Source organism: Aedes albopictus, chromosome 2, assembly GCF_035046485.1.
Source record: "Aedes albopictus strain Foshan chromosome 2, AalbF5, whole genome shotgun sequence".
In the NCBI taxonomy this organism is placed as follows: Eukaryota; Metazoa; Arthropoda; class Insecta; order Diptera; family Culicidae; genus Aedes; species Aedes albopictus.
The window spans coordinates 354,833,282-354,850,962 of record NC_085137.1 but is presented as its reverse complement, the minus strand read 5'-3'; the positions used below and the strand labels follow the sequence as shown (position 1 = coordinate 354,850,962).

The following is a 17,681-nucleotide window of genomic DNA, read 5'->3' as shown; positions in this document are numbered from 1 at the left end:
TCAGATCAGTGTAACACGCTAAATAAAATTTACACAAAAGGCAATTTACACGGAAAAATATACACGGTTATGAATATTTATTGGGTACCGGACTGGTCACCGAAAATTTGATCGTTTTCTTTGGTACATCGAGGTCTTGAAATTAGTCTATGGTAACACTTAGAACAAATTTCATTAAAAAACATCGTCACGACAACATAATCGCCCAATGCTATGGGCAGTGTGTTTGGCCGGGCCGCCACTAGATGGCGGTAGTGAGCAAACGTCAAACAGGAGCAAAACCCAGGGGGCCAGCAAAAGGCAGAATCCCCGTAGCTCACAACAAAAACACGTTCAAAATAGTTTGTGCTGAAAATTGATGCATTACACAATTTTTTACTGATTTATTTACTATCTCCGCGTTGTCGTGTAATTTCGAACGATTGCACGCCAAAATTTTGGTAACCTTTTGCTAGTTTTACACGTTTTACTTAAGTAATCACTTATGGTAATGACTAATTCGCAAATGTCGTGCACATCCCAGATCTGTCAGAGTGCCCAAAAGTGTCAATTTCCCAAACATGTCAAATTCATGTGGACTACGGCACATCTATTCGTGGTTGACGTCCGCGCTACCCCGCTGGCAAAACCGATATCAGCGCCGCGAGTGGTCAATCAATCAATATTCATTAAGACCAGCTAGGTCAGATGAATAAATTAATAATAAATAATAAATAATAATAAATAACCTACTACTGAATATTTGAATCACAGACAAACAGACATCTCACTCTACTCACTTCTCATTGTTACCCTTTTTAACGATTAGTTCAAATATTTTGTAGTTCGCAAATCGCTCGGTCACGGCGCTCGCATCGTTTTTGCTCGTGTTTGACGTTTGCTCACTACTGCCACCTACTGAGTGATTTGCGTAACACAGCCTGGTTAGCATTGGGCGATTATATTTTCGTGACGATGATTTTTATCGCAATTTGTTCCAAGTGATACGTCTGTTTGTCTGTGTTTGAATCAACCGTTAAAAAGGTGATCGATGGGAAACAATGAGAGTGTGACGGTGTGACATCTGTTTCTCTGCAGAGAACACATGTGAACCTATATTTGGGTTGATTTCTGGTTCCGTGTACAGAGGTGTGGAAAGGCACTTCACGTGCGTGAGATGCGTGTTTGGTGCAAACCATTAAATTTTCACTACTACAATCAAAGCAAGTTCCCATAAGGTTATGAACCGTGAATTTTCAAAAGCACAAAACCGAATGTCACAAAGCGCTGAAAAGTTAATCGATTGGTCAGCCGCCGGTGGTAACCAATCGATCAACTTTTCAGTGCTATCCGTCATTTGGTTCTTCAGATTTATGCTCTTGAAAATTCGAGGTGGGATTCCGTCATATCTTCAACGCGTGTCGGTGACGTCACCATTTGTTTTTAGATTTTTCTCTCCATGACACACATGTGATATAGGAATCACTGTAATTGCGGTATTTATTGATTGATGCACCAAGCGAAAAGAAAAAGAAGTTTTGACATCCAAGCGCTGTTCCGTTTACATCATCGATCAATCGGCGACGACGATCTCATCGACAGTACCGTATTACCCCGCTAATACGACACCAACTGTTGTCGAATAACCGGGGTAAACTTTTAATTCGACAAACTGATCACCCTACACGACCACCCAAGTAACCAAAAGTTCAGATAAAAGGGTACTTTATAAGCTAAGCAGCTTGTTCGAGGTTGCTCATTAGCCTTCTAAGCAGCTTCATTTTTAAGTAATTTTGGAACTTGAAAGTTCACATAAGCGCGCTGGGTAGCCTTCTAAGCAGCTTCTGACAGAACTTTGACAAAATCCATGCAGAAACAAAAATGTGTTTTTCAGAATCACAACCCTGCTGGTGGTTTGTGACTCACGTCTGGAAATTGCTTCTAATAATTATATGTTCACACATGTCGCTGTTATGTAGATTTGAACTGGATCCTCCTGCGTGATAGCCTGCCGACTTACCACTGCGCTGCTGAAGACACTTGACAAAGTCAAGCTTACTTCACTACTGTACAAATGTGCAAAACTAGCTGCCGACAAAAAATAGATTCAAGTCAGACTTTAACTGCTGGCCACTCAATCACAGCTGTAGTACTGTGGTAGAGCGTGGGGTTCTCACGCAGCGACTATCGGTTCGAATCCGCTGGGCGGCAATTTTTTTTTTTTGCTCAAGCCTAGTATTCATTGATAAATTCATATTTGTCTTTCATTCATGTATGCTTAAACCATTGTTTTATGTAAAAGAAATAAATTTAATACTCATTGAAACACAATGCTACTGAACTGAACTTCTATGAACTTGAAAGTTAAGACAAAGTTCCGAGTAGCATCTTAAGCAGCTTTAAAGTTCCGCGAAGTTCAGATAAAGTTCCAAATGGAACTTTCTGGCTGCTTAAGAGGCTAACAATGAGCCTTGCCGGAACTTATGACCGAAGTTCCAGCAAGGCTCATCGTTAGCCTCTTAAGCAGCCAGAAAGTTCCATTTGGAACTTTATCTGAACTTCGCGGAACTTGAAAGTGCATTTTGTCATGGGAAGCGGAACTTTTGGTTACTTGGGCATGCTCATTGAAATTAGGCAACTCTATTTTTGTTTTTGTTTTGATTTCCGGATTTGTTATGGAACATAATTTCAACAGATATTGTGGCGGTGCGAATGAAAAGCTCGTTCTTTCTATGATTGTTACCATCCTCAGTTCATTCCGGTTGGTCTCCAGGCGGTTTGGGTGTCGAATAGCAACAACTCAGAACTTCCGGAATTAGCTTCTGCAAGAGGAGCTGCTGTGGGTGGGAGTATAAGCGCAATATCGAACTGTTTTGCATTTACAGTGTACATCGCTGTGACATTTGAACACTTTTTAATTCGACATGTGTCGAATAAGCGGGGTACGAATTAAAAAGTGTCGTATTAAAACGTGTCGAACCAGCGGGGTAAGACGGTACACCGCTCGGATATCAAAACTGCTTCTTCTTTTTCCTTTATGCATCGATTAATTTACCAATTATCATATTGTGTTACTTTGTTGAAAGATAAATATACTGCACAAATTTTTGCTGGCGTGCTTACTCTCACTGAAAATTTTGATGTTTGAGTGATGTGTCAATTTGTTAAGCGAGGTATTGTGCAAATATACTATATTAACAATATAGGTCACTTCGTGTTTTCACATACAACGACATGGAGACGCCGTTTACGAATGATTACAGCACCAGCTGTTGTCAGAAAAAGTCAATAGTTGTATTTTGATCAATTTTTGTTTACCGTGCAAGGTGACATTTCTCGAAAAAAGATGTTAGGGGTGTCAAAGTTTTTTGTTCCCAAATAATCGATTAATAAATAATCGATTTACAATATAAACAAACAAAATAATATTTCATTAGATGACATCTACGAATACATCTGTAGAAGAATTTGAATGCTCCCTCATTGTAACTTCACCGAAATCATTTCACTTAGAAATTTAAAATTTTCACCCTCGAAATTAACTTATATTCAGCCCTGGTGGTTGCTATTTTCCTTTGACAATGGCTTAAATTATCATCTTTCTTAATGTCCACGCTGACATACATACATCGGATTGAATAGCTTACAAAAAATCCGGAAGATCACCAACCAAGTGCACGTCAAATTTCTTGTGGCAGAGTGCAAGACATTGAATCCAAGGATCCAAGGGTGCACAAGCTAATGGACCGATGCACGAACTTAATAATTTCAACGTTTGAGCGTTCCGTGCTTACAAAAAAATGAGTTATATTCGAATAATTTCGTTGTTCTTTCGGAGTGAACTGTGAGTTTATTCGAATACTGATTGTTTTATTCCGGACTAATCGGCTTTGTTGTTGGATGTGTGAACATTGTGCTGTCAAAGATTGGACATTTACACGATCGTCGCGAAATCCTAGCAATGCTCATTGTTTTTAAATATACAGTCATGGGCTTCTGGGTGAACTTCAGTTAGTAAAAATATTCTGGCAACTTCGCCTGCTGCAGAGTGATAATCCTCCATAAATTGAGTCAGGCATTCATTCAGATGTTCTTTCTGCATTCCTTCTGATTTTCTAACGGAAGTTCCTTCTCAGTTTTCTCTTTTCCTTTGCTAACCGGAAAAATCCGCATTTATCCGTTGCTAACCGTCGTTAACCGCGTCTAACTGCACCTGCGACTCAGTTAGCAATGGTTAGGAACGGATATATGCATACGGATTTTCCGATTAGAAAAGGTTATGTCATTCTCCTTGGTTTCCTTCTTGAGTTTTTTTTTCTGAGATTCATTCAGCAGTTTTTTTTTTAAATTCCTCCAGGTGTGCCTTCAGAGATTGATTTAAAGTTTTTTTTTCTTAAATTTCTCCAGAGGTTCCTTCGAGGGACCCCCATGAGTTCCTACTGAAATTACTCCAGCAATTTCTTCTGATGTTTCTTCAAGAATTACTTCTATAGGAATCTTCAAGAATTCTCTTTTAGGATTCGTCAAAAAGTTCCTTATAGGATCCGTCCTTTTAGAATTTCCACCGAGTGAAGATTTGGGATTCTTCAAGGAACTTCTTTTGAAATTCCGGAGAAATTCCGAAGTGACTTTGTAAAACTCCAACGCGATTTTATATGAACAATTTAATAAATATTTTTCGAGGGATCTTTCCAGGATTCCTTTAGAAGTTCCCTCTTTGAAGTATCAGAAATCCTCCAGGAATTATTTTCGTGATTCCTTCCGAGATTTCTATACATTTAGAATGTCTTCAGAAGTATTTTTTTCTGGGATTGGTTTGTTGTATGGTGAGATGCTAAACTCTCCGTTTCTGCATTGAAACGGTGCAAACTCATGGGTATTATGATTATTAGCCTAGTTTGATGCTGCTTGAGCAAAACTTTGGGGAATTATGTTGTTGAAGTTGCAATAAATGAGAATACAACAACACAATCAGGCTTGTCATTTGCTCCCGCAATGTGCCTCAAATGCATGTTTTTGTTCTCTTTATCTTTGTCCGCTCCCACCGCTATCGTTTGTGCGAGAGCGTAGCGCAAGGAGGAAGCATGCGAAAACAAAGAGAAACATCGAACCACAAAAAATCAGCACAAAGAGAAACATTTTTGTGCATCATTTTTGAGGCTCCCGCAAAGTTGATCGACAATTTCACCGGCGTTTTACGCGGTATGATTGTTCCGTTCGCATGGCATGACACAATTGCATACATAAATACTTGTACGCTTGTTAATTATTGATTTTTGAGCATAAGCAAATTTATGTTAACTCCCGGTGCACAAAGTGCCTCAATTTTGAGTAAACGCACTTTTTATGCAAACAAATCCGCACATGTTTCGGTGTCACAAGTTGCAAGCAGGAAGGTGAAAGAAACCGAGAGAAGCCGCTCTAGCATTGGATGCGGGAGCGTGGTGCAGATTTTTTGTTCTCTTGTTTTGCTCTGAGGAGGATTCCATCTCTGAACACAATAACACAAAGTTTTGCTTTCGAATAGTTTTGGCGTTTCAGTCTTTTCGGGGTCAAAAACAACTAAATGTTTTCTTCTTCCAACGTTTCGATCCTTATTGGATCTTCCTCAGGGAATCGAATGAAGATCCAATAAGGATCGAAACGTTGGAAGAAGAAAACATTTAGTTGTTTTTGACCCCGAAAAGACTGAAACGCCAAAACTATTCGAAAGTCTTTAAAACAGACGTCGTCAATATAACTAAGTTTTGCTCAAACAGCATCAAATCACACAAGCAATCATAAAACCCTTCCTTTTTTGTTACCATTATTGCAGTTACCATTTTATTGCAGCAACGAAGAATTTACTTTCTCATTATATAAAAATTCAGCTTATTACTACAAATCTAGTATTTCACTGACGGCGTTTTTTTCTTGGAGATATGTAATCCCAGATAAAAACAATGTTGGATTATGGAGCAATCCCGAAAGGAGTTCCTAAAATAATTCGAGAATGAATTCTAGGAGGAATCCTCCAAGAGCTTCTGGAGGAATCTTGGAGAAAAAAAAATCCAGGGTGCAATTCACAAGGAAATTCTTGTGTTATTTCCGGAGAAAATACCGTTCATAACTCGCTAACGGAAATTTCGCTTTGGGTCGTCTGTGTTTTAATCTCTGTTATGAACGTTTATCGGTTCAAATTTACTTCTCATCTGCAACTTCGCATGTCGCGCGAGTCGCGACTTCGATTTGGTGCTGCGATGATAATATACGCCAGAAATTGTTCAAGAAGAGGGAATTAAATTTGTTCTAATTTGCGTAGTTGAAAAAAATCGATTAATGTTTAATCGATTATTTCAGAAGAAATGGGCATCCCCACCATGCAATGACAGTTCGACAGAATAAACGTCATTCGGATAGCGCATGCATTTAGTGTGTAGTAGTACCTCTTCTGACGCTTGGTGGCGCCACATTCACTAAAAAGGTGTCGCCAAAAAATCGTAAGAGTGACCTATATTGTTAATATAGTATATTTGTATTGTGCCTTGCAAGATAAATCCTCGAAACGCGTTTGTCTTCTTCTTTTCCATCAAGTTGTCAAAATATGACCGCACCACTATGAGCGCCCTGATGGTCAGAAATTCTGCATGCGGCGCTCATATCAAATCCACATGAGGCTGCGGCGATATGGCCGCGAGGAGATGCACGCGATACAGACGCAATGTGGAAATGGAGAGGATGAAGCCGCATCCTCCTGCAGCATCAATAAAAAATCCCGATTATTAAATACAACGCCGACGAGATGATGCGTATGCGTATAGTGAAACAATGTCGCGATAAATATTATTACGATTTCTGGCTACTTGAGAAGCCATTGTGCTAACTTTTGTTTTGATATGAACGGCCTGAAGGCAGCTGCGATGCCGCTGGGTGGGTGACAGTATTTGTTCGATTTTGACATTGCGTCTGTATCGCGGGAATCTCCTAGCGGCCACAGGGTCCGTTCAAATATTACGTAACGCTAAGGGGGAGGGGGGGGGGGGTCTAGCGCTGTGTTACGCTTCATACAAAATTCCAAAATTTCCCATACAAAACCTGTTACGTGGGGGAGGGAGGGGGTCAAAAATTGTCAAATTTTGCGTTACGTAATATTTGAATGAACCCATATCGCCGCCGCCCAATGTGGATTTATTATGAGAAATTATATTATCTCTCTCTCGCCAGCAATCTATGGGGTTAGCGCACATAGAATCTATCAGTCGATTAATTTGAGTGTATTGCAGACTACATCCCAAATTGGACTATCACACTTTTTTTGGTACGTCCTAAAAGTGTGATAAAAGTGCACATTTGCCTCGCATCGTCTCGACGTCTTCGGTGCACTTATTCCTCCATTTACGAGGAATAAGTGCACCGAAGACCTCAACTCGATCCGACGTCACCCTGCGCTGCAATCACACTTTGAAGGTGTGTGCACACTATTGTGTCAGTCCAATTTGGGGTGCATTCAGCAATATAATGTCGTTTTCGTTTTTGCGGTGGAGCTACACCGGTGTAGCACTTTTGCACCGAAAATGTTCGTTTTTGATTTTCGTGCTACACCGGTGCAGCACTTTTTTTGCACCGCGCAAGATAGTGTAGCACTCAAAAAATCGGGAGTGTAGCTGGTGCACACCGTGTCCACCAATCAGCGTTTGCAAAGTTGTCAATATTTTGGTGTTTATACACGCACACAAATGCAACTGCACCGAAAATGTTCGTTTATTCTGCAAAAAGTGTAGCACGAAGCGGTGTAGCACCGCCGCAAAAACGAAAACGACATAAGCGCCGCAATAATGAATGGTCATTTTTTATCCGGGTAGACTAAATATTTTCGATTTTCGGCGAAAATCGCAACCTCTTTTCATGCCACTGTGAAAAGTGATCTGATGCGCTATCGGCTTCGGTGTCTGGCCCAAATAAAAAAAACATCATCTGACGTTTTCCGCCTGCCGCGCCAGCGCAGCGCAGCGATCATGCTTTGCATCAACAGAATCAGTTTTCACCGCCAAAACGGCCTGGCTGCTCACATTGGGAAGTTCGCATCTTCAAGTTTCAAGCCGAAAAGAATTTTTCGTTGGTTGTCTACAATGTCGATAATGCAAAAAAGAGGAGCCCTCATTGTCTTGGAAGGTTGCGACCGTGCGGGTAAAACGACGCAATGTAAAAGGATCGGTAAGTACTCATGAACTTTGTGTGCTAAAGTCCTTTTTAAATAACCACATGATTGTTCCCATCGATAGTGGAATCCCTCATCAGTTCCGGACACAAAGCTAAATTCATGAACTTTCCGGACAGGACAACGCAGTGTGGGGCGTTGATTAATTCCTACTTGACCAATAAGGACAATTTCACCGACGAAGGAATTCACCTGCTGTTCACGCTCAATAGGTGGGAGGCCAAAAACGAGATGGAACGGTTGTTGCGGAGTGGAGTTTCGTTGGTTGTAGATCGCTACTCGTTTTCCGGTGTGGCATTCAGCTCAGCCAAGGGTTTGAGCATGGACTGGTGCAAGGCGCCGGAAACCGGTCTCCTGAAGCCGGATCTTGTTCTTCTGCTTACGTTGTCGGCGGAAGCGATGGCCAAGCGGGGCGGATTCGGTGAAGAGCGGTACGAAGTGCCGGAACTGCAGAAAAAAGTGATGGAAAAGTTCCGATCGTTGAAGGACGATAGCTACTGGAAGGTGGTCGATGCGGACAAGACCGAGGACGCGCTAACTGTGGAACTTTGCGAGATGGTCGTCGATACGATAGATTCCTGCGGCGATAAGCCACTGGGGATGCTTTGGTAAGATTTTTGTAAAATACCTCTACTTTACTGTTGCATTTAATTCGTTACCTTGCTCAGTACTTGATGTTTAGATCAATATGTTAGATTAATTAAGCAGAACATATATATTTTTAATGGATTCATATTCTCCTTTTATGTGTTTGAACTTGAACGTTTATCACAGTCCCCAGGGCCGTTTTAAGTCTAGCGTTTGATACGCGATCAAACGATCTAAGCTAAACGGATTATAGGACGGAATCATAAGGCGCAATCTTCAAGATATGCTAAAAGTATGTGGTGTATAACAGGCCGGATTTAGAGATGTAAACCTTTTTTAAGCCAATAATGGCGCCGGCCACGCCCTTGTAGTCATCGAGGGAGGAAAAGAATGTTTATATGACGTGCGTTGCTTCTCTACGTCTGTAACGGGAAGAAACTTTTAGTGAGGAGGGGCGAAAGTTTTTTTTTTTTTTCCCAATTCGTTTATTTAAGGCTCACTCGCCGTACTCAGCTTTACAGAGCCAACAATCATTTCCTATTATAAATAGAGTTACAAACTTTTCCACTTTTAATTTTAAAAGATACACTTTTTCCTCTCGATGGAGAGTCGATAACATCCACATGGGCCGTGTTTGGGGAACACTGGTCCGCACAAATTTTCTTTGCTTCGCTCACAGCAGCTTTGTTCGAACGCCGTCGTTTGTTTGTACTCTCGTCACAGTCGGTAGATGAGCTCGATACGTTTTCGTTGTCGTCTTCGTCATCGTCCGTCCATTCGTCGTTTTGTTTTCGTTCCTCGGCACTGGTACCCACCGCCAATGGTGGAAAGTCGTCCTCACTAAACAGCCCGTTTACGTTTTCGGAACTTGTAGTCGCTGGTACTGTTGCTGCTGCTTCTGTTACTCCGGATAATTCTTTGTTGCACTGCTGTGCTGTGTTTCTACACGGTCGGGACAATCTCGGTTGATTGGTGTATGAAACCGTCGTATCATCAGTGCCGATCGTAATGAGATACGGTATATCACTGTGACGACGAGAACCCCTCAGCGCGGAACGGATGAAAATTTCCACAGGGCGGCTACAAACCAGGTGCACGCACCTGAAATGTCAGATACCACAAACTGACATAACGTGAATATGGAAGTTTGTCAGTGACGATTACGTGGCAAATTGTGGTAAAGTATCTACAGAAGAGGACTGAAAAAGAAATCTCGCTATTTTACCCAAAGTATTCGGAAGGTGCTAGTTTGCCTAAATTATCTTAACTGAATTTAAAACTACCTAAAAGTAAGTGTAAAACCTTAAACCTATTATTTGTCACTTATCTAATTTGAATTCATTAATCTAGCTACACGAATACATACTACAAACTATTTTCATTAAAACTAGAGGAATAGCAAGGAGATACTGTTAAAATTGTAAGTAAAATCTATTAACCTAATGAATTAAAAACTTAAAAAATAAATTATTTACAGCTAAAGCTGTCCCAAGCAACCTCGAGTTTTTCTAAGGGACTGCTAAAAGAAAACAGTGGCAACATCCTTTAGAATTTTAACACCGCGAACAATGGCGGATAATGGGAATGATTCGCAGGCTCCGCGAAATTGTGCATCATGCGCTATGCCCGACGAACACGACGACATGGTGGCTTGTGACGCCTGTCATGAATGGCATCATTATTCCTGTGTAAAAGTCGACGCTACTGTTCAGGATCGGGGATGGAAATGTGCATCCTGCGTACTCCCCAAAAAAGCAATCACCAATCAACAAGCTCTCGAATCTGACGCTATGGAATCGGATAAAAGAGGTGCAAAACCAAAAGAACCGGTAGTGCGCCCAGAGAATCTTATCGTTCCTTCGAGAAAAGTGGGAGCGAAATCGTCTACCGGAGGTAGCAAGGTTAGTCGAAAGTCGAAGAAGGGCGAGCCAAGTACAACATCGAGCGCTCGAATTCGACTGCAACTTGAGCTGAAAGCCATAGAGGAGCAGCAGAAGATACGAGAAGAAGAATTGGCAGCGGAAAAGGAGCTTCAGGACCTCGAACGAAAGCTTGAGGAAGAATTGCGGGAGAAAGAATTAGCGATCGAGGCGAAAAGGATCGACGAAGCGAAAGCCGCTTTGAAGAAGAAAATGGAACTGGAGCGCGAATATAAGAAGCAGCAGATGGCAATCCGAAGACAGTCTGAGGAGGAGAAGGTGAAGTTGATCCGTCAGGCTTCCGAGTACGGTAGCAGCCGCGGCAGTTCGATCGGCACGGATATCGCCTCGAAGGACATTGTGGAGGACTGGCTAACTAAGACGGCGCAGCAGACAGCGGGACTAAAGAGGGAGTCTACGTCAGCAGTCGACCCTGTCAGTGGTCAAAAGCAGGTATTCCCCGAAGAGAAAACTAACCCTCAAGCAGTAGCTAATATTAGGGCCGATAGGAGTTTAGATCACCCCCCTCTAACAACGCCAAATAAAGTTGTCTCCTCTACAATCCACCCTACACATACTCTGATTAGCCAGGCAACTAAAGATCAGCAAGCTCACACAAATATGTTCTCTAAACGACATTTTGTTGATGAGTTCGAACAACTGAAAGTGGGGGGAGCTTCCGGAACCCAAGCCACTGCTGGTAATCAAAATCCGAAGCTGTTGTTTACTGGAATCGACTGCGCTGAACGTTTTGAAAACCGCGATCGTTCTAGTGCTCACGAAAGAGGGGAAAGTGAACGCCGTTTAAGTGAAATGATTCCAGGCGGTGACTATGAAGATCGAAGTGTCAGAGTGCATATAGCGGGTTCCTCTGGTGCCCAAAATCGAAGTACGGTTGACGAACGGGATGTTCAAGCAACATTCGGCGAAGCAAGAGTTGATAACAGGGGAGAACAGCCAATTCCGAGGAGTGTTGCGTCTGGTAGCCAAGAACACTGCAACGGAGACTACGGGGACGGACCAACAAACCGTCAACTAGCTGCTAGACAGGTGATGGGAAAGGATTTACCGATCTTTTCGGGCAACCCAGAGGAATGGCCAATCTGGATTAGCAACTTTCGCCGGTCGACATCTACCTGCGGATTTTCCGAAGACGAAAACCTAATTCGTCTTCAACGATGCTTGAAGGGACCAGCGCTCGAAGCTGTTCGTAGCAGACTGCTTTGTCCTGCAAGTGTTCCACACGTGATTCGTACTTTGGAGATGCGGTACGGCCGACCGGAGACGCTTATCCGCTCAATGACGGAACGAGTTCGTCGGCTTCCTTCCTTAAGGACCAACGATTTAGATGGGATCATTGAATTCGGCCTGGTAGTGGACAACCTTGTGCAACACCTGAAGAATGCTGGACAACAGACCCATCTAACCAACCCATCATTGCTGCATGACCTAGTTGGAAAATTGCCAGTTGACTACAAGCTTAAATGGTCAGCATACAAGAGCATGCGGCTTGACGTAGATCTGAGCACATTTGGACAGTTCATGTCAACGTTGGTCGAGCTTGCATATGACGTAGCAGATGATTTCCCCTATATCGAGAAGGTTCCGAAACAATCCCAGAGGAATAAGGAGCGAAGCTTTGTGCAGACACACATGGAATCCGATACGCCATCGAGAAGCGAACTGGCTAGTAGCAGTAATTCAGTCACCCGGATTCCGAAGAAACCATGCGTAGTATGCCATACGGAAGGACATCGAGTAGCGGAATGTAGTCGGTTCAAAGCGATGGACATTAGTGGAAGATTAAACGTGGTTCAGCAAAGCGGTGTATGCCGATCGTGTTTGAATTTCCATGGCAGATGGCCGTGTAAAACCGCAAAGGAATGTGGTGTCAACGATTGCCGGTTAAAACATCATCAACTGTTGCATTCACCGTCTACAGCTATTGACACAGCGTTCTCAACGAGTCATCTGAGCGAATCGATTGCGAGTGCTGGACCTCTGTTTAGAATTATTCCGGTAACGTTGTATGGAAAGGACTGCGAGGTAAACGTTTACGCTTTCGTTGATGAAGGATCGAAGATTACGCTTTTGGAGGACGCCGTTGCTGATCAACTTGGCCTTGTTGGACCCACAGAACCTTTGAATTTACAATGGACTGGGAATATAAAGCGTAGTGAACCCAATTCAAGACGGATCAGTGCTGAGATTTCCGCAAAAGGATCGTCGAGGCAGTACCAATTGACCAACGCTCGTACTGTAGGTGGATTACTACTACCGTCACAGACGGTATGTTACGAAGAAATGTGCAGCCGTTACCCACATCTTCGAGGTCTACCAATCCAAAGCTACGAAAAGGTTTCACCAAAACTCTTGATTGGTCTTGACAACTTGAAGCTCACCGTACCGTTGAAAATCCGAGAAGGAAGATGGGTAGAGCCGATTGCCGCTAAGAGCCGCATCGGGTGGAGCATCTACGGATGCGCAACGACGCTAGCAACGACGGTCGTGTGTGGGCTTCATTTTGGAGGATGGACCGATCAAGAGCAAGACCTCAATAAGTTGGTTCGTGACTACATCTCACTGGACAACACTGGCGTAACGCATCCTACAACGCACTTGGAATCCAAGGAAGACCAACGGGCGAAAATGTTGCTGCAGACGACTACTAGAAGAATCGGTAACGCATTCGAGACGGGGCTACTGTGGAAAGTCGACGAGGTACGATTCCCGAACAGTTATGGAATGGCGTACAAGCGGATGTGTTCTTTGGAAAAGCGGCTGAATAAAGAATCAACGCTGTACGAACGTGTCAGACAGCAGGTGCGTGACTACGAATCGAAGCAGTATGCACACAAAGCAACTTATCACGAGCTGTCTACTACCGGTGCTGATCAGTGCTGGTACTTGCCGTTGGGGATAGTGCTAAACCCGAAGAAGCCGAATAAGCTGAGGATGATTTGGGACGCTGCTGCCAAAGTTGACGGTGTCTCGCTAAACTCTGCACTGCTGAAAGGGCCAGATTACCTGACATCTCTTCCAGCGGTTATTGGAAAGTTCCGGCTGTATCAGTTTGCCCTAACTGGCGACATCAGGGAAATGTTCCATCGGTTTTTCATCCGTCCACAAGATCGACAGTTCCAGAGATTCCTATTCCGAGATCACCCACAAGAAGAGCCCATTACGTACGTCATGGATGTAGCCATCTTCGGAGCTGCATGTTCACCGAGCAGCGCTCAATACATAAAAAATTTGAACGCTAAGGACTATGAAGCAGAGTATCCACGGGCAGTAGAAGCTATCGTTGATCGTCACTACGTGGACGATTACCTGGATAGCTTTGGAACAATCGAAGAAGCGGTGCAGATAGGAAGGCAGGTGAAAACTATACATGCTGCGGGGGGTTTCGAAATCCGAAACTTCCTATCCAACGAAACTACTATAGCAGCACAGGTTGGCGATGAATCACCAGAAGCAGAGAAGAACATTTGTGTGGAGAAAGATGAGCAGATTGAATCCGTACTTGGCATGAAGTGGATTCCGAGCAGCGATACCTTCACGTTTACAGTTTCCCTTCGAGACAATTTACTTCATGTTCTCGAACAATCGCACGTGCCAACAAAACGAGAAGTTTTGCGCACTGTTATGAGCTTCTTTGATCCACTGGGATTGATTTCATTCTTCCTGATCCATGGGCGCACCATGATGCAGGACATATGGGCGACCGGAATACAGTGGGATGACCCGATTACCGAAGAGATACTAATGCAGTGGAAGCAGTGGATTGGACTTATCCCAAAGCTGAGCACTCTTCGTGTACCCCGTTGCTACCTCAAGGGAGCGCGAGAGAACAGCTACTCCATGTTGCAGATTCACACATTTGTCGATGCAAGCCAGTCTGCGTACTCATGCGCAGTGTATTTTCGAGTAGATACACCAGAAGGTCCAGCCGTTAGCCTTGTAGCAGCGAAATCCAAAGTTGCTCCTCTGAAGATGCTGACGATACCTCGGCTCGAACTCCAAGCTGCAGTTCTGGGATCTCGTCTGCTCAACAGTGTATTAGCAATGCACTCCCTCTCTGTGACGAAGCGTGTCCTGTGGTCCGACTCCAATACCGTGCTCGCCTGGATTCGGTCAGACCAGCGGCGATACCATCAATATGTGGGATTCAGGATTGGAGAAATTCTTTCAATGACGGATGTTAGCGAGTGGCGTAAAGTACCTACAAAAGATAATGTTGCAGATGACGCCACAAAATGGGGAACTGGACCAGACATTCGCTCGGAAAGCCGGTGGTTCCAAGGACCACCATTCCTCAAACAACCGGAGGCATTCTGGCCACGTGAAGCTGAACAGATCAATCCAACGGAGGAGGAGCTGATCAAGGAGCATATGCCGTGTAATCTTCACAACGAAACAGAGCTGCTGGTGGTAGACGCCACTAAATTCAGTAAATGGGAGAAACTGCACCGCACCATGTCATATGTACACCGGTTCATCCAGAATATCCAACGATCAAGGCGAAACGAAGAACAAAAGCTGGGAGCTCTGACGCAGGACGAAATGGTTGTAGCCGAGAGATCGTTGTGGATACAAGCACAAGCAGAATCCTTCGGCCCAGAAGTACAGTTGCTGAAGAAGACGAAAGGGAGATCAGAAGATATCCATGAAGTCCTACCGAAATCGAGCCCACTGTACAAGATGTGTCCGTTCATTGACGACACGGGAGTGATGCGGAAACGAAGTCGCTTGCAAAATGCCGACTGGATGGCGTTTCACACTAAGTATCCGGTGATACTTCCTCGTCAAAATCGCATATCGTTTCTTCTTGTCGATTATTACCACCGTCGCCTACAACACCGTAACCGCGAAACGGTAGTCAATGAGATGCGGCAGCTCTACGAGATTCCACGACTAAGGTCAGTGGTATTTAAGGTCGCGGATTCCTGTATGACTTGCCGAATTCGCAGAGCTGTTCCTAATCCCCCGCCTATGGCACCGCTACCCAAGGTTCGTGTCACGCCCTATGTCCGACCGTTTACATTCGTGGGTGTCGACTACTTTGGTCCAGTGTTAGTGAAAGTTGGGCGCAGCAACGTTAAGCGGTGGATTGCACTTTTCACTTGCTTGACGATTCGCGCGGTGCACCTTGAAGTTGTTCACAGTATGTCCAAGGAATCATGCGTAATGGCAGTGAGAAGGTTCGTGTCGCGACGTGGAGCACCGGTGGAAATATTCAGTGACAATGGCACTAACTTTCTTGGCGCAAGTAATCAACTGAAGCGAGAAGCTGAAGAGCTGGTTCATCACCTAGCGTCTACATTTACGAACACCACGACCCGTTGGTCGTTCAACCCGCCTGGAGCTCCTCACATGGGAGGAGCTTGGGAAAGAATGGTTCGATCGGTAAAGGTCTCAATCGAAGGTATACTGGAGAATCAGAGACGACCGGACGATGAGATTTTGGAAACAGTGGTGATCGAGGCAGAGGCTATGATTAATTCGCGGCCGTTGACCTACATACCGCTCGAGTCTGCTGAACAGGAATCCCTAACTCCGAATCACTTCTTACTGGGAAGCTCTAGCGGAGTGAAACAAAAGCCAGTGCTACCTACAGAATATCACGCTACGCTAAGAAACGGTTGGAAACTCGCCCAGTACCTGTCGGATGGGATTTGGAGGAGATGGATCAGGGAGTATTTGCCAGTGATATCCAGACGGTCGAAGTGGTTCGAAGAAGTGAAAGAGGTAGCTGAAGGAGATCTAGTACTGATCGTCGATGGAGCGGTACGGAATCAGTGGATAAGGGGTATAATAGAGAAAGTGGTACAAGGCAGAGATGGTCGAGTGCGGCAAGCATGGGTGCGAACAGCGAATGGTTTATTACGGAGACCAGCAGTGAAGTTGGCGTTACTCGACGTCGTAGATGGAGGTAAACCGGAAGCTGACAACGACCAGGATAGTTTACGGGTGGGGGGATGTGACGACGAGAACCCCTCAGCGCGGAACGGATGAAAATTTCCACAGGGCGGCTACAAACCAGGTGCACGCACCTGAAATGTCAGATACCACAAACTGACATAACGTGAATATGGAAGTTTGTCAGTGACGATTACGTGGCAAATTGTGGTAAAGTATCTACAGAAGAGGACTGAAAAAGAAATCTCGCTATTTTACCCAAAGTATTCGGAAGGTGCTAGTTTGCCTAAATTATCTTAACTGAATTTAAAACTACCTAAAAGTAAGTGTAAAACCTTAAACCTATTATTTGTCACTTATCTAATTTGAATTCATTAATCTAGCTACACGAATACATACTACAAACTATTTTCATTAAAACTAGAGGAATAGCAAGGAGATACTGTTAAAATTGTAAGTAAAATCTATTAACCTAATGAATTAAAAACTTAAAAAATAAATTATTTACAGCTAAAGCTGTCCCAAGCAACCTCGAGTTTTTCTAAGGGACTGCTAAAAGAAAACAGTGGCAACAATCACGAAAGACATTCATGCGAAGCACTCTGACGCCATTGGGAACGCCGGGAAAGTATTGTCTCCAGGTTTCATTCCTGATAGAAATTACTTCCCCGAATTTCATCATATGCTCCCTAACGGTCGCATTGCTCACCGAGGATGGGAGGTCGTGAACTCTTACCACCGACGAACCGACGTGCCAGCTAGTGCAAAGGTTCATGAAATTCCCGTCCAAAATTTTAAAATAAAAACCGTTGAAAAACTACCGCCATCTGTTGATTTTGGTTCAGAACTATTTTGGCCGAAATATTTTGAACACTCTTAAATAATGCCACCCATAGGTGTGCTGGAATGAACAGATTTTTCAAACATTGGATAATGCTGTTTATTTCATAATAATTACCAAAACTTTGTTAACTTTTTTGAGCATGAGCATGAGCATGAGCATGAGCATGAGCATGATTGACCGCCCGCGGTTGCTCCTCTGTTATTGCAAGGACAACTGCATTTACACAAAGAACCAA

The 17,681-nt window shown here is 43.7% G+C and overlaps 2 protein-coding genes across 3 annotated transcripts; both read left to right on the top strand.

Moving 5' to 3' along the window:
- The first annotated feature begins 7,934 nt into the window (after positions 1 to 7,934).
- On the top strand, positions 7,935 to 8,909 carry LOC109416315 (thymidylate kinase). The gene is made up of 2 exons (XM_019690360.3): positions 7,935 to 8,172; positions 8,241 to 8,909. The coding sequence occupies exons 1-2, from the start codon at positions 7,974 to 7,976 to the stop codon at positions 8,786 to 8,788; spliced, it is 747 nt and encodes a 248-aa protein (XP_019545905.2). The 5' UTR covers positions 7,935 to 7,973; the 3' UTR covers positions 8,789 to 8,909.
- Positions 8,910 to 9,796: 887 nt separating this feature from the next.
- Positions 9,797 to 17,179, top strand: LOC115263137 (uncharacterized). 2 transcript variants are annotated; one of them, XR_009997895.1, is made up of 2 exons: positions 9,797 to 16,924; positions 16,986 to 17,179. XR_009997895.1 is itself a non-coding variant. In XM_062852765.1 (2 exons), the coding sequence occupies exon 2, from the start codon at positions 10,333 to 10,335 to the stop codon at positions 16,696 to 16,698; it is 6,366 nt and encodes a 2,121-aa protein (XP_062708749.1). In that variant the 5' UTR covers positions 9,797 to 10,053; positions 10,115 to 10,332; the 3' UTR covers positions 16,699 to 17,179. The 2 variants fall into 2 exon arrangements, 1 of the variants encoding a protein (XP_062708749.1); XM_062852765.1 differs by having other exon boundaries at positions 9,797 to 10,053; positions 10,115 to 17,179.
- The last annotated feature ends 502 nt before the right edge of the window (positions 17,180 to 17,681 follow it).

Coding starts and splice junctions, on each gene's coding strand:
- LOC109416315 (XM_019690360.3), top strand. CDS start 7,974: ATGCTTTGCATCAACAGAATCAGTTTTCACCGCCAAAACGGCCTGGCT. Junction 8,173..8,240: donor GACGCAATGTAAAAGGATCG/GTAAGTACTCAT, acceptor TCCCATCGATAG/TGGAATCCCTCATCAGTTCC.
- LOC115263137 (XM_062852765.1), top strand. CDS start 10,333: ATGGCGGATAATGGGAATGATTCGCAGGCTCCGCGAAATTGTGCATCA.